The sequence below is a fragment of the Ochotona princeps genome, chromosome 24, assembly GCF_030435755.1.
Source record: "Ochotona princeps isolate mOchPri1 chromosome 24, mOchPri1.hap1, whole genome shotgun sequence".
Taxonomy (NCBI): Eukaryota; Metazoa; Chordata; class Mammalia; order Lagomorpha; family Ochotonidae; genus Ochotona; species Ochotona princeps.
In genome coordinates, this window is record NC_080855.1 from 3,335,212 (window position 1) to 3,351,731 (window position 16,520).

The following is a 16,520-nucleotide window of genomic DNA, read 5'->3' on the forward strand; positions in this document are numbered from 1 at the left end:
GCTGCCATCCAGCAGGGAGGCAGTGCAAGACAGGAGGGGGGACACAAAAGTCTCATGGTGATTTTCCTGTAAGACTTTGGGGTGTCTGCAAACAAAGGTCGTTGCCAGTACCAGGTGGACGACCAAGAGGGGCCTCAGGGCTGTGAGAGCAAACTCCCTGGAGCCGGAGCCAGTGCCAGCAGAGGGCAGGGACCTGGGGCCACGTGCACACAGGTCCTGCTGTCACCTCGGCTGGGACAGTAAACACTCTTGTTGCTCACCTAGAGGACTCAGACAGGGAAGCTCTCTGTCCGCCAGCCATGGCTCCTCTCCCAGCTCCAACTTCACGATCACGCGTGGCTTGGAGACGTCACCGCCTGTTTGTGAGAAGCAGGGCCCTCAGGTCAGGGCTGGGCTGCCAGGTTGCCCAGCACTTATCTGTACCCTATGCACCACCCAGTGGGCATGAAGTGGCCTGACGGCGCCACCCAGAGGGCACTCAGGAGGGCACTCCTCACCCACGGCCACGAGGTGGCTGTAGTTCTCCAGCGTCACCTCCCGGTAAGTCCTCCTCTGCACCGGCTCCAGCTGCTGCCACTCCTCCTGTGTGAAGCCCACGGCCACGTCCTTGAACCACAAGGGCCCCTGCAACGGCAGTGAGACGCCAAGTGGGACATGAAGCAGAGTACCCTGGTGCCCGCTCTGCCTCGGGGCTCTGTCCTGTGCCACACACGACAGCCAGAGCCAGCCCAGCCCCCACAGCCCAAGGGCGACAAACACCCACCACGATCTCCCACCAGACTCCTTGACCTCCACCCTTGTGCTCTTCACGGCCAGGGGCCACAGTGCACACGGCCAGCCCACCAGCTGCTGGACTTCCCCTGTCACCTCAGTTTTCTAGATTTTTTTCAAATAAAAGTGGAAAGGCAGAGTTACAGAGCAGACAGACAACTAGATACAGAGATGGATATAGAGAATCACCTGCTGATTCTGTCCCTGAATGGCCACAACGGCCAGAGCTGGGCCGTGCTCTGCTGCTCTCCCAGACCATAAGCAGGGAGCTGGATCAAATGTGGAGCAGCCGGGACTTGAACCAGCACACGTCTGGGATTCTGGCCAACAACAGGAATCTACTCCAGCAAAGGGGAGCATACAAGCGGTCATTTAAAACAGAACCGTGATCGCTTCTCAGCCTTTTGGCTAAGATCAAGTGTAGTAAACAGAACCGTGGACTGCTCTGTGCGCACTGCGCGTGGAAATCAAAGGCAACAAGAGGGACCCAGGAAAGCAGCTCCTGCTGAGCTGGGACACACTGCAGCAGCACACCAGCAACCCCAAAGCAGCCACCACATCCCACAGCCGCGTTCCCACTGACACCCAACGCGGACAAACCGGAAGCAGCACACTGGAGCCCAACCTCTCCCTCAGCACAGTGCAAGTGAATGGCCGAAAAAGCCCAAGTAACATGCAGAACTGTCAGACTGACTTAGGGGGAAAAAAGGCAAGAAAAAAGCAACAATGTGCTACCTACAAAAGCACACTTGTCAAAAGGAAGGTGCAGGGGTCAGTAGTGTAACAAGCTAACCCTCTGCCTACACACGGGCATCCCATATGGACACTGGTGGGAGTCCTGGCTGCCCCACTGCAGACCCATCTCCATGTTGCTGGCCCGGGCAGGTGGTGGAGAATGGCCCAAGTGCTTGGCCCCTGCACCCACGTGGGAGACCTGCAAGAAATGCCTGGCTTCTGGCTTCTGGCTTAGGGGCAGCTCAGCTGTAGCAGCTGCAGCCATTTGTGGGGTTTAACCAGCAGGTGGAAGAGCTCCCTGTCTTGGGTCAGCTCTGGCATGTGGGAGTGAATCTGTAGATAGAAGGTATTCTCCTCCCTCTGTCAGTCCACCTTCCAAGTAGATGCAAAGAAATAATTAAGAAAGATGTGAGGGCCCGGCACGGTAGCCTAGTGGCTGAAGTCCTCGCCTTGCACACACTGAGATCCCAATTGGGCAGTGGTTCATGCCCCAGCCGACCTGCTTCCCATCCAGCTCCCTGCCTGTGGCCTGGGAAAGCAGTCGAGGACGGCCCAAAGCCTTGGGACCCTGCACCCACACAGGAGACCCGGAAGAAGCGCCTGGCTCCTGGCTTCAGATTGGCTCAGCTCTGGCCATTGTGGCCACTTCGGGAGTGAATCATCGATGGAACTCCTCCTCTCTTTAAAGCTAACTTTCCAATAAAAAATAAACAAATCTTACAATAAAATACAAAAGATGTGAAGATGCAAAAGGTAACAAGTGAAAGGTGAACGTGCTGTGCCAGTCAGCCCGGACGTTCCATGCAGACGGCAGCCTGGCCGGCCCAGGGCACAGCCTGGGGACGTCACCAACTACAGTGGTGGGTGAGCCAGTCAGGAGGACATTACTGAGAGGCAGCGATGGAGAGATCCTCCACCGTCCAGTTCACTCCACAAATGCCAGCAATGGCTGCAGTTGGACCAGGCTCAAGCCAGGAGCTGCTTCTGGATTTTCCATGTGGGCAACAGGGGCCAAGTGCTTGAGCCATCCTCTGCTGCTTTCCCAGGCCCCTCGCAGAAAGCCGGGTCAGGGAGACAATCAAGATGGCGGAACAGGGTAAGGACACGTTTAAACGGACTGAGAAACAGTTCATCAGGATGAAGCAGAGAGGACACATTCCAGGAAATAGGAGAGGACAGAACAGCAGCAGGGGGGTACCTAGAGACTTGAGACACAGGAAAGCAGCGGACACAACGGTGTGGTGTTGCAGTGACTGAAACTCCAGCCGCATTCAGCAAACCGGAATCTGAACTCCACCAGCAGCCGGAACTCCACCAGCAACCAGGTGGGACGGGACTCTGACTGGGAGCTCGGGAGGTGAGCCCAGACAAAGAATTGTCCGTCCTGCTGGTCTGTTTGATTTGAGCAGGAGCAGAGACCTAGCAGCAGATCCCAGATGGGCAGTGCGAGAACAGGGTGGATTTCACAGCCCAGTCAGCCTCCTAGAGCTGAACTGGGCACCATTTTGCCTAAGGAGGCAAAGGGGAAGGATTGAGCATACACTGAGCTGGGAGTGAACTCTTTTTTGACTCAGTTAATTGCAGCAATGCAGCATTCCACAGGTTCCACCTAAAACACGTCTGGGTAGCAACAGACTTGACGGCCAGCAGACCAAGAACTCTATAGGGGCACGTCAGGCACCATTTTGCACACTCTGGCAAAAGCTTTAGGACTGCAGGGACAACAGTGAACTGCGCATGTGCTGAGCTCGTGAGAACTCTCCAAGTTCAGTAGATTGCACTGGTCCCACAGGAAAATAATACCGTCTATGGCTTCGTACGGGTCCAAATAAGTTCATGTGGCACCCAGACCTAACATCCAACAGGTCTGGCAAGATCAGCGCCACCAACAACCTAACTATATAGGATACCTGGTGTCTCCCTAATCCCGGGACCTGCTCCAACCGAAAGTGGTAGAAAGGTTGTACAGACATCAGTGCAGCCTCAGCACGATATCACAGGAGGTGGAGAGTGGGGAGCCAGGAGTTGGGGCTACAGAGACCACGGTGGAAATCTAAGATAAGAACCCAGACCTGGAACCTGCTGGAGGGAGTGGCACAACTGGCTATAAGCAAAGAGCTGTGTACCAACAGAAACAAGTAAAATCGAACTGTAGACTTGTGGGTGACACAGCTTAGAAACCTGCCCCAAGCAGAAGAATATGATAACCAGAAGTACAGTGACCAAGAGCAAAATAAGAGACAAGGGCACAATAAATATTACTGAACTCCCTGCAAAGGAGCAAAACCCTATGCCAACCTCCAAGTTAACTGAGGAAGACATCGAGAAAATAGGGGAGACACAGAATTGAGAAAAATCATTTTAAAGCTTCTGATCAACAATGAGAAACACATACAAGACTTCAAAGAATTGGGTCTGGCGTGGCTTAGCAGCTAAAATCCTCACCTTGAACACACCGGGATCCCATATGGGCACCGGTTCTGGTCCCAGGAGGTCCACTTCCCATTCAGCTCCCTGCTTGTGGCCTGGGAGGTAATTGAGCACGGCCCAATGCATTGGGACCCTGTACCCGTGTGGGAGACCTGGAAGAGGTTCCTGGTTCCTGACTTCGGATCAGCACAGCACCGGCCGTTACGCTCACTTGGGGAGTGAATCATCAGATGGAAGATCTTCCTCTCTGTATATCTGACTTTGTAATAAAATAAATAAATCTTTAAAAAAAAAGAGTTCAAAGAATTTAAGGAATATGTTACACAAGAAAAAGCAGCAATAAAGCAAATCAAGGCTGATATATCAGAAATCAAGAACACAGTAGAGCAAATTAAAAGCACAGTGGAGAGTCTCCAAAACAGAATCAAGAAAGCAGAAAACAGAATCTTAGAAGTGGAAGATATTTACTGTTGTCAGGGGGAAGCAAACAAAAACCTGGAAGCAGAGCTGGATCAGGCCAAAAATAGTATTCAAGAATCGAAAGACACTATTAAGAGGCCTAAAATAAGAGTTATGGGAATCCCAGAAGGTACAGAAAGGGAAACTGGTTTTACAGATATATTTAATGAAATAAAAAGCGAACATTTCCCTAATCTAGAGAAGGAATTGGGAAATAACATCCAGGAGGGGCACAGAACTCCCAACAGGCTTGATCCAAAGCAATCTTCACCAAGACACATGATCATCAAGCTCCCTTCAATTGAACATAAGGAAAACATGCTTAAATGTGCATGTGAAAAAAATCAACTGACATATAAAGGAATGCCAATTAAACTCACAGGACACCTCTCACAAGAAACTCTACAGGCGGGCCCGGCAGCGTGGCCTAGCGGCTAAAGTCCTCGCCTTGAAAGCCCCGGGATCCCATATGGGCGCTGGTTCTAATCCCGGCAGCTCCACTTCCCGTCCAGCTCCCTGCTTGTGGCCTGGGAAAGCAGCTGAGCACGGCCCAATGCACTGGGACACTGCACCCGCATGGGAGACCGGGAAGAGGTTCCTTGTCCCGGCATTGGATGGGCGCGTACCGGCCCGTTGCAGCTCACTTGGGGAGTGAAACATCGGATGGAAGATCTTCCTCTGTCTCTCCTCCTCTCTGTATATCCGGCTTTCCAATAACAATAAAATTAAAAAAAAAAAAAAAAAGAAACTACAGGCTAGAAGGGAATGGAGTAACATATTCCAGATTCTAAAAGAAAAACATTGTCGGCCCAGGATAACATGTCCAGAAAAGCTTTCTTTTGTCTTAGAAAATGAAATAAAATTCTTCCACAGTAAAGAACAGTTAAAAGAATATGCCTCTTCCAAACATGCCCTACAAAGAATACTTCAAGATGTTCTCTTGACAGACAAGAAGAATAGCACCCAACAAAACCAAAGGCAAACGAGAAGAACATCCCAGGAAAATGACAACAGAAGACTAAATCAATGAACAACCCATTGCTAAAAGGACAGGACCAAATTACCACCCATACATGTGAACCCTCAGAGTAACCGCCTTAAGCTTAATCAAACTGAGTCATAGATGAGTACACTGGATTCAAAAACAAAACCCATCTATTTGTTGTCTAGAAGAGACATATTTCACCAAGAAAAATCAGCAGAAGCTGTATCTCATGGATTTTGATGTTTTTGGTTTTGTTAGTTTCATCTCCTCATAACAGCTTCTTGTGATTAAATTATTCAGACTCATAGATCATAAAGTAGCATCACTTTCATCAAGAGGGTTCTTGATTTTCTTTATCATTTCTTCAGCAACACATTAATCCATCAGTAACATATTATTGAACTTCATGGTGTTGTTAAATTTTTTTATTCCTGATGTTGATCTTTTCTTGTGGCTTTTCATTTAAGGGGATTTATAATAGCTGTGCAGTAAAGACTGTCATATCTAGTAACATGTTATTGAACTTCATGGCATTGTAAATCTCTAGTTTTCTTCCTATTGTTGATTTTCTATTGTGACTTTTCATTTAAGGGGATGTACAGTAGCTGTGAAATGGAGACTAACACATCCAGATGTGAGGATAGAATGCAGCATGCATTTCTACTTCCAGACAAGGATGGACTTACACTGAAACTGTTTACTATAGCTTGACAATAGGATGCTGGACTCTCTGCCATTGTCCATGCCCGCAATGATGGACATATGACTGTGTATGAAGAACTATACTTTGGGCCCGGCGGCGTGCCATAGCGGCTAAAGTCCTCGCCTTGAATGCACCAGGGTCCCAAATGGGCGCTGCTTCTGGTCCCGGCAGCTCCACTTCCCATCGAGCTCCCTGCTTGTGGCCTGGGAAAGTAGTCAAGGACGGCCCAAAGCCTGGGGACCCTGCACCGCGTGGGAGACCCGGAGGAGGTTGCTGGTTCTCAGCTTCAGATCGGCGCAGCACCAGCCGTTGCGGCTCAGTTGGGGAGTAAATCATCGGACGGAAGATCTTCCTCTCTGTCTCTCCTCCTCTCTGTGTGTCTGACTTTGTAATAAAATAAATAAATCTTCAAAAAAAAAAAAACAAAAACACTTAAGAAATGATATAGAAGAACTAGGTGGGGGGAGGAGCTGGGGAGGGGTCATGGGAAATCCCAGGAGCCTATGGAACTGCATCATAAAATGATAAATAATAAAACATTGTTCCGGAAAAAAAAAAAAAAAAAAAGAAAGCAAGCTGGGTCCGAAGTGGAGCAGCCGGGACACGAGCTGGCGGCCTTCTGGGATGCTGGTGTTGCCGGCTGAGGCTTTACCTGCAGTGTCTGCTCCCCAAATGACTAACTGACGCATGCACACCCACAAGGAGTCCTGTGTCAGGGCGTCCGGCCAGAGCTGCCGGCCGAGGCCCAGGTCATGCGGGTGATGTGCACGTACAGCCTGTCCCGCCTCACGCCCACGGCAGGCACCCTTGCAATCCTTTATCTCCACCTACAGGGCCCTCGCCTGGACAGACTGTCTCAACATATCCTCAGAAACGTCTTTTGAAAGGCAGAGTGATACAGCAGGAGAAACCAAGACCAGAAAAACCAGAGTGAGAGCTTCCATCCCTGGGTTCACTTCTGAAATGGTGTGACAGCTGGGGCCAGGGGCTCCACCTGAGTCCCCGACGTGAGTGCAGGGACCCCAGCACTTGGGCCACAATCCGCAGGTCCCCAGATGCATCAGCAGGGGAGCTAGGTCAGACACACAGCATGTGGGCCTGGACCCGGCACTCCCCCCGCCACCTCAGCCGTGTCCATGGAGTCCTCAGTGGGCTACTCCTCACAGACCTTGTCTCTGCACCTGTGTGTAAACCAGGCCTCTCCTGCGTGGGAAACCCACCCCACCCGCAGCTCTCCTGCTGGCCACGCCTGTGCATGCTCACTGCCACTGGAACCTGGGGAAAACAGGGTGCTACTGGCCACTGCCCCCTGGGCACAGCACACCTGCTAGGCTGCCCTCCATAACCGAGATTCCACCTTTTCAATTAACTGATTTCTCTCTCTGTCCTTTTTTTTTTGTTTTAATTTTTTTTGGGAAAGATTTTCTTATTTTTATTGGAAAGGCAGATGTACACAGAGCAGGAGAGAAGAGAGGAGAGGAAGATCTTCCGTCCAACCATTCACTCCCCAAGTGAACGCAACAGCCGGTTCTGCTCCAACAGAAGCCAGGAGCCAGGAACTTCCTTCCAGGTCTTCCATGTGGGTGCAGGGTGCCAAGTTTGGGCCGTCCTCCACCACTTTCCCAGGCAACAAACATGGAGCTGTATGTGAACTGGAGCTGCTGGGATTAGAACTGGCACCCATATGGGATCCCAGTGCATTCAAAGGGGGGGACCTTAACCATTACGCAATCTCGCCGGGTCCTCAATTAACTGATTTCCACAAAGAGTAAGATAAAAGATGTCAACACAATCCAAAATGGCCAACCAAGACACACAACCTGGATTCCTTAGAAAACTAGACGGGGGCAAGGACGCACAAGAGACCCGCCAGGGCAGCTCCTGTTGCAACTTGGTGACCAAGAGGAGCACGAGCTCTCTGTCCACGAGGACCACGTGACTTCAGAACACAGGACACTGTACCTTAAGGAAAGACCCCCATGTTGTGGAAAGACAAACACGGGGGTGGGCGCTGGGCCTCACGCCCACATTCCGCACAGATGCCTGGCACCAGGGCCTGGCTCCTCCCCAAGCCCAGCTTCCTGTTAACATCACCCACCCTGGAAGGCCGCAGGTGATGGCTCACGCACTTGGGCCCAGGCACATGGGAGACCCCAATGCAATTCCCACCTCCTGTCTTGGGCCTGCCTTGGCCCTTGCTTGCTGATTAATGTCTTTCCAAAGTCAAGGGAAATGGAGACTCTATGGGGAAGACACCAACGTAGAAACAGCAAACGTCAGAGGCTCGTCCGGCGAGGCACTGGACAAACCGCCTAGGGCTGAGCATGAAACAGATCCCCGGCTCAGCAAAGTGGCGAGAGGCCACACCAGGTGGGAAACGTGAGACGAGAGGAAACCTGCCTGGTCAGCTGTGGGGCCCACTCACCCCCACGGACAGAGATCCTTGGCAGGTGAGGCACCGGCCACCCTCCCAGGGCTCACCCCTGGACCAGCAGGCAAAGTACGTGCACATCAGGTTCTCCCTGGGCAGCAGGCCCTGGGCTGCTGTGAGCCGCACGGAGGCGCCTGTGGCAAGGACGCCACGGCTCCTACTGCACAAAGTCACAGGCCACTCCACTGGCTCCCGCCCAGAAACACTTCCAGGAACGTGGCAACAGGGAAAACCCACCAACAACGAGAAGTCCCTCAGGCACCCCATGACCCCTGCCTGCATGCAAAGGTGACCCAGGGCTCTCAGCTCACCCACCCTCTGCAGGGAAGGTGTGTTTCACGTGATCAGGAGCTTCATCTTTCTTCAGAGTGGGAGCAAACACACAGCACACGGCGACTCACCTGCGATCGGCTCATTTTCGGAGGCTTCTGGATCAGCGTGAGGGGCCAGCTGACGGTGGAGCTAGGGGAGAGGAGGAGGCAGGCACTGAGCTCGGGGGCCTGGCGGCCTGTGCAGGCAGACATGCCCGGCACACGGAGGCCCGCTGTGGACACTCGGCTGGGGCTCCCAGGGTGACTGTGGGCACACACACCTGCCCCTGCAGGCCCCCACACCATCAGGTGCTGACAAGCCGCACGAGCCTCTCTCTCTCTCTGGTCAGGACTGACCAGGGCACCTGTCACAAACAGATGTCCTCGTGCAGTACAAGAAGCAAATGGGAGGGGTCTGGGTCTGTGGCACCACAGCTCTGGCCCGCCACCTGCTGTGCCCACATCCCACCTGCTCACTGGCTGCAGTCCCAATGCCCCACTGCCAATGCAGCTCCCTATGCCTGGGAAAGCAGCGGGAAACGGACCAAGGAACTCAACCCCTGACCTCCATGTAGGAGACCCTGAGGGACCTCCAGACTCCTGCCTCCTGGCTCCAGCCTCGCCCAGCACCCCAGCTGGTCCTGGGGACAGATGGGGTGGGCCTGGCAGCCTGCAACGTGGGCGTCCCACATCTGAGCTGCATGGAGTCCCAGATGCTATGGTTCAGAACCAGCTCCCAGCTGATGCGCCAGGGAAGACGGCCCGAGTCCCAGGGTCCTTGCCATCTACCGGGGAGACCACAATGGAGTTTCCGGCTCGGGCTTGGACCAGCCCCAGCCGTGGCAGCCGCGTGCCAAGTGAAGCAGCACATGGAAGCTTCTCTCTGCCTCTTGTTGTCACTCTGCTTTTCAGGGAAATGGGGGTCGGGGAGGGGGAAGAGAACCAAGGGGGACATGGTGGGCAGGACGCTGGCGAGGTAAGACTCTGCAGTGGCACCATGAGCCAAGCCACACACACACACAGTGACCTCTGCCAAGTCACCCCAATTCTCAGCACCCCTCACCTTCGTCCAGCAGGAGGCAGCCTGCCACTCCGCCCCGCACAATCACTTCCACAAGCTGACACAGGACACTGCCAAGGGTGCCTGTCGCCTTCTTCCCAACCTGCTTTGCCACTAAGCCATTAAAGCCGCTACCTGTTTCCCCTAATTCTAACGTGGAATGCCATCAAGGCGGACCCGAGGGGCACCCGGGCACCGAAGCAAGTTTACGGACACCGAGGACCCGACAGTGAAGGGAGGAGTGGGAACGACCCCGCAGGGGCAGCTGGTCCAGAAGCGACCCCAACCCTACTGTGCACTCCCAGCCGGTGCCCAATACCTACCCCGTAGGGGGCTCCGGGCCCGAAGCACACCTACCTAACAGGGGGCTCCAGGCCATACCCACCACAGGGGGCTCCGGGCAGTGCCCACCGCTACCCTGCAGGGGCTCCTGGCAGTGCCCACCACTTACCCCGCAGGGGCTCTCGGGACTCACCCACGCAAGGAAAGCCCGGGAGATGGAGCCTGCAACACCACAGGGACAGCACAGGAAGCCTGGGCAGTGCGGCTGTGCTGCGCAGGAGTGGACACCTCGAACGCGTTGAGGGCGTGCACATGCGCGACGGGGCACCGGAAGCTGCCTCCCAGGGCTCATCCTGAGGGCCCAGGGCAAGTCCCAGGACTACATTTCCCAAAAGGCAACGCGCCACGCCTGAAGCAACCGCTGAACTGGCTGTCCCTGACTTAACCGTTAAGGATGTTCATGCTGCAAGTACTGGCCCCTCGAACTGTAAAGTCGAGTGTCTCGTTAGTGGGGAGTATTCCCATCCAGATGTCTGCTAGTGTTCCTGGAAAGGTGGCCGAGGAAGGTAGAAGTGGTGGACCCCAGCCGCTCAATCCCGAACAGAAAGACTGGCTTCTGGCTCTAAACAGGCCCAGACATGGCCTGGAGCTTTAGGGACCAAAAGAGGAGGTGACTTTTCTTGTCCCTATCATCTAACCTACAGGCACCTGCCAGGTTTGCACCCTGGGTCCCTGCACTCCATGCAGGCCAGGCCTCCTGCTCCAAGGCCCTTTGCAGGTGAAGAGTCAGTCACCATTAATGCTCCTGGTCCAGCGAGGGAGTCAAGGGACCACCACCCCATGGTGCACCAAGACCACGTGACAACACGCCAGATGGGACAGAAAATCCAGCATGCATGGTGGAGGTAAGAAGACTGTTTTATTACATGTCCCCAAGAGGTATAATTCACATTCTCCGTTCACATAGAGACAGACCACGGTCCTCATGCAAATTCAAGGTGTCAAGGCCAGATGAACCTGACAATGGAATCTTGGCAAAAGTCACTAACAAACACCCATATCTCCACAAACACTCAATCAGGAATTTGCAGGATTTGGTATCTAGTGGACTATATAATGATAAGACGTAAAAATTTCTTACATAAAACTAAATTATATGTATATACATATAAGCTAACAGTCAAAATGCCAACAAAACTATACAAGCAGTGTTTCCACAACAGTGGCTATTTCAGAACTCTGTGCAATAAATTCAATAACTTATCCCTAAAAATAGATTTTATAAATATTTTCCTAAAAAATACATCATAATATGTATACATGATGTGAGAGCTACATATAGAATATACACTCCATTAGAAATATGACTAAAATTGGAGTGCAATTCATCCCTATTATGAGTCCAAATGCTGGTCCCTTCTGATGGTTTTCGACCATGGGGACCAGATAGATGAAAACGAACTCATGAAATAAATAAATGGGTAGGGCTGCAGCTGCTGTCTCAGGGGAGGAGATCAATTGTGCCAATTTGTTGGAGTCTCGGGCCAGATGGAACTGGATAGGATGCCTGTCCCACCGCATAGCCCCAAGAGTGCCCACAGCTCCCAGGAGTTCATGGTGGGGATGCTGATGTAAAAGAGTCTGGGTTGTTCTTGACTGCTTCCCAGCAGGTCTCTCCCCATCTCACAGTGGCCCTTGGTGTGTCGACTGTTGCTGCTGTTGCTGCTGAAGAACGCGTCCCCTGGGCTCACCGACCTAGAAGCAGGAGAGACCCAGTCAGACGTGACTCTCTCCCAGTTCTGTCTGAACTCTGGTCCTCAGCCATCCTGGGCCTGTCAGTGGGAGTCCCTGACTCTGGGTCTGAGGTGGGGCCACTCTCCAGCCCGAGAGCCCATGCCCAATGCCGGATATTGGTCTGTAGTTCTCTTTTGGTCTGTAGTTCTATTGGTCTGTTGTTTCTCTATGCGATTTTGGAGTTAAGGTATTAGTGGTTTCATGGAAAGTGTTGGGAAGAATTGCTTCTCTGTCTATTGTTTGGAAAAGCTTGTGGAGGACTGGGGCTAGTTCCTCTTGAAATGTTTGGTAGAATCCAGCAGTCAATCCAAGTGGTCCAGGACTTTTCTTGTTTAGGAGTTCTTTAAGTACTGATTCAATCTCAGTACATGTTATAGGTCTATTTAGATTGTCAATTGCTTCTTGATTCAGTCTTGCTGGATTGCATGTATCCAAAACTCTATCCATGTCTTCTAGCTCTTGTGATTTGTTGCTGTATAGTTGCTTGTGATAGTTCGTACTAATTCTCTGTGTCTGTCTGAGGTATCAGTTGTTATGTTTCCAATCCCAAAAGGTCAGATACCACATGTTTGCGTTAATTTAAGAGGATATGATGTTATGTAAAACATGTTACTTTATGTATATATGTTATATGTTGTGTATAAAGTAAAACTGAATTGACAATGAGGTGATCACAGAAGATGGTTAAGAAATCGCAATTGTTTTTAACATAGTGGTTACTCAATACTAGAACTTAATTACACAACGAAGTTAATTGTTGCTGAGGATATGTAGGAGCCTTTAATTGATCGGGTTGATAATCTGATGGTTCTGCCCTCGGACCGGACAGGGTCTCCCCAAGAAGCTGAGGAACTAGACTGGACTTTAAGATGTTGGACTCTATGTTTAGTTTATGCTTGCAAAGAGGGAATTTCAGCAGTACTTGATCAGTGGATATGCAACAAGGTGGAATATTCCACATGGAGGGAGTGTGGGTGGAAGGGTGGGGTGATTCCCAGTTCCAACGAAACTGTATCACATAATACAATGTAATCGATGAATAAAAAAAAGAAACTGTATTATAAAATAATAATAATAAAAAAGAAAGCCCCAGCACAACATCAACAACAATTTCCAACATGATGGAATTGATTGACATGGTATTGAGTAATCAATATGCTAAAACAATGCAAGTCCTTAACCACATCCTGTGACTACTTCATTGACATTTCCATTTGTGTTTATACACTGAACTCGCTGCTATACACCTTTACGTGGCCATTGGGTACTATTCAGCTGTCTCGTGTCTATTTTCATTTGAGTATTTAGCAGTTTATAGTGTTGAAGCATAATTTTGCTGAACTTGGCAGATTTTAGGATAGTGTAAACGGGCTTATAACTCTAACAAGGCCTTTGTCAACAGTTGAGGTGCAGAACAGTTTTAGGAGGGGTGTGCTGAGAAATCTGCAGTACCCTAGTGAGGAGTAACTAATCATTTGTGTCCTACCTAGTAAGGTCTGTGTGGATCCACGCTGACCGTTTCCTGTCTGGTTCTAAGCTTTCCTTGTACTTCTGTGTCTAACTATTCTAGTTTTCTTTTGTGGGGGTGGTGGTGGGATATCTGGAGCGACCCTGATGGTCCTTGCAAGAGAGGGTGGGGATCCAAGCTGGAACTAAGTAAGGACCAGAAAAAGCTCCTCTGCCTAGTCCCGAAGGCAGTTTAGTGTTCTTCTGTTTCTGCAGACCACTCAGGGGTCCTGGCTGTTGTTGCGAGGACCTTGGATCCTGCAAGGAAGGAAGGATTTGTGCATCTTCGATCCCATGTAGTAGATCCCAACGGGGCTGGGTGACCTCGGAGTTCTCGGCCTCCAAAGGCACTCCAATTCCCCGTGTTCTCCTTGGCTGTTGGGATGAGAGCCACATGTACCTATTTTAACGCGTGCAATGCCAAAGTCGGTATTCTTTCCCTGTGGGACCAGTGCAATGCACTGAGCTCAGTGAGTTCACCCCAGTTCAGCACATGCACAGCTCACTCTTGTCCCTACAGTCTTAAAGTCTTTCCACACTGGACAAAGTGGCACGTGATGTGCCACGTTCTTGATCTGCTGGCTATCAGGTTGAGGACTACCTGTACCTATATTGGGTGGAACCTGTAGGATGGCACTTTGTTGCAGTTCACTCAACAAATGAGCCAGAAATGAGTTCACTCCCAGCTCAGTGCATGCACAGTCCTGTCCCATAGCCTTTGCCTCCCTATATAAAATGACACCTGACTCGGCTTTATGGGGCAAACTGGGCTGTTAAATCCACCCTGTTCCCTCACTGCCCATCTGGGACGTACTGCTCTGTCTCTGCTCCTGGTCAAACGAAAGACGCCAAACAGGCCAGCAGAACGGGCAGTTGTTTGTGTGGGTTCACCTTCTGAGCTCCTGGTGAAAGTCCCTCCCACCTTGTTGCTGGTGGGGTCTGCCAGTGGTGTTCTGAAAGCAGCTGGGATATCGGTCTCTGCAACACCACACCGTTGTGTCTGCTGCTTTCCTGTGTGTGACAGTCTCTGGGTGCCCCTCTGCTGTGATTCAGTCCTCTCCCATTTGCTGGAATGTGCCCTCTCTGCTTCACACTGGCTAATGTTTCTCCATCTGTTTCAACGTGTCCTTACTCTATTGCACCATCATTCCCCCCCTTTAATGTAAATATAGCATCTGCCTTTTATGTTTGCTTCGCTTAACAGTATGACCTAGAGATTCTTCTACAGATGTTTGTTTTTCATTGCTTTTTTGTGAGCTTTGAGTTTTCCACTGTATGCATGTACCATGATCCATTGATAGGTTACATGGCAATGTCACGTGTAAGATGGAGAGCTTTTGAGAGTCACGTGGCACACAGACTCCCTTGAATTGTGTGAATGGCTATATATTCACTCTCCAGTGACCGCACAGCCAGAGCCAAGCCAATCAGAAGCCAGGAGCTAGAAGCTTTGTCCAGGTCACCCACAGAGGTGCAGGGTCCCCAGGCTTTCGGCCATCCTCTGTGTCCTCCAAGGCCACAAGTAGAGAGCTAGTTGGGAAATGGAGAAGCAGAAGACAAAGCAGCACCCATATAGAATCTTGGTGCTTGCAAGGTTAGGATTATCCAATTGAGCCATCACACCAGGAGCAGCATTGATTGATTATTATTATTAGTATTAGTATTAGTATTAAAAATGTATTTTTATTGCACAGCCAGATATTCAGAGAGTAGGAGAGTCAGTGAGGAAAATGTTACATCCAATGATTCACTCCCCAAGTGAGCGCAATGGCCGGTGCTGTGCCAATCCGAAGCTAGGAGAGAGGAATTTCCATGAGGTCTCCCATGCAGGTCGGGGTCCCCAGGCTTTGGGCCATCCTTGACTGCTTTCCCAGGCCACAAACAGGGAGGTGGATGGGAAGAGGAGCTGCCGGGATTAGAACAATTGCCCATATGGGATCCCAGAACATTCAAGACGAGATCTTTAGCCACTAGGCCAAATCGCTGTGCCTACATTGATATATATTAAGCAAAAGGAATCATAAAACAAGCTAGGCAACTGCTTTGTGGGGAAATGCTTTGTTCTGAGGGATATTTCATATATGCATGTATTTCTCTTCATCACAGGATCATTGACGTCACAGGATTCATTGATCTGATGAACCGTACTCTTGGTGTCTATGTGGTTTGTTTCCTCCCTCGTTTTGATGATTTCTTTTCGTGTAGTAATATTGGGATTTCTTGCTGTTGTTGGTCTAGTTTCTCACCGGTAAGGATAGTGGATTTACTTGATGCTTTTCGAGTTTCTGAATGTAAGCATGGATTGAGATGAGTTTTCCTCTTCACACTGGCTTGATTGTGTCTCCTAAGTTTTGATCTGTTGTGTGGATGCCTTCATTGGTTTCAAGCAATGTTTAAATCTCCCCTTTGATTTCCTGTCTAATCCAGTGCTCATGTAGTAATGGATTATTCAGAATGCGTGTGTTTGCAAGTCTTCTTGGCTGTTTTGACTTCTTGGTCTCTAGCTCACTCCATGATGCATGGTACAATTTTGATTTTTGAACATTTTTGCTGAGGCTTGTTTTGTGGCCTAAACATGGTCAGTGTCTGAGAACGTTCCATTCACTGATGAAAACCAAAAGTGTATTCTGTATCTGTAGGATGAAAAGTTGGGTAGTGAACCAGTACACATCACCCACTTGCGAATCTGAGCAGCAGAACAGAGTGTGGATCAGGCCAGGTTCGGTCACAACACATAGCAGTTCTCCTCCTAGGCTTCTGGTGAACGCCCCTTGCCACCTTGTTGCTGGTGAGGTTCTGACTGCCAGTGCCATGCAGATCGCCACTTGCTGAATGCCGCTGGGGTACTGGTCCCTGCAACACCACAGCGTTTTGTCTGCTGCTTTCCTGTGTCTGTCAGTCTCCATTTGCCCCTCTGCTGTCATTCTGTCCTCTCCTAGTTCCTGGAATGTGGCCTTGGGTGCTTCACACGGGCTAACATTCTTCTGTGTGCTGAAATGTGTCCCTCAAGGAGTTATTCCACCAGATCTTATTTCTCCCAAGGCTTCCACTTT

The 16,520-nt window shown here is 50.6% G+C and overlaps 1 protein-coding gene across 1 annotated transcript; it reads right to left on the minus strand.

Annotated features, from left to right (window-relative positions):
- Nucleotides 1-200: 200 nt before the first annotated feature.
- On the minus strand, nucleotides 201-8,949 carry LOC131483305 (KRAB domain-containing protein 4-like). Its single transcript, XM_058681187.1, has 3 exons — nucleotides 8,916-8,949; nucleotides 498-624; nucleotides 201-356 (listed from the first exon to the last, which is right to left on the minus strand). Exons 1-3 carry the CDS (start codon nucleotides 8,928-8,930, stop codon nucleotides 223-225), a joined length of 276 nt encoding a protein of 91 aa, XP_058537170.1. The 5' UTR covers nucleotides 8,931-8,949; the 3' UTR covers nucleotides 201-222.
- Nucleotides 8,950-16,520: the final 7,571 nt, after the last annotated feature.

Excerpts from the sequence above, each read along its gene's own strand:
- LOC131483305 (XM_058681187.1), bottom strand. Across the intron at positions 357-497 it reads CAGCCACCTCGTGGCCGTGG|GCGGTGACGTCTCCAAGCCA; the intron begins GTGAGGAGTGCC and ends TCTCACAAACAG.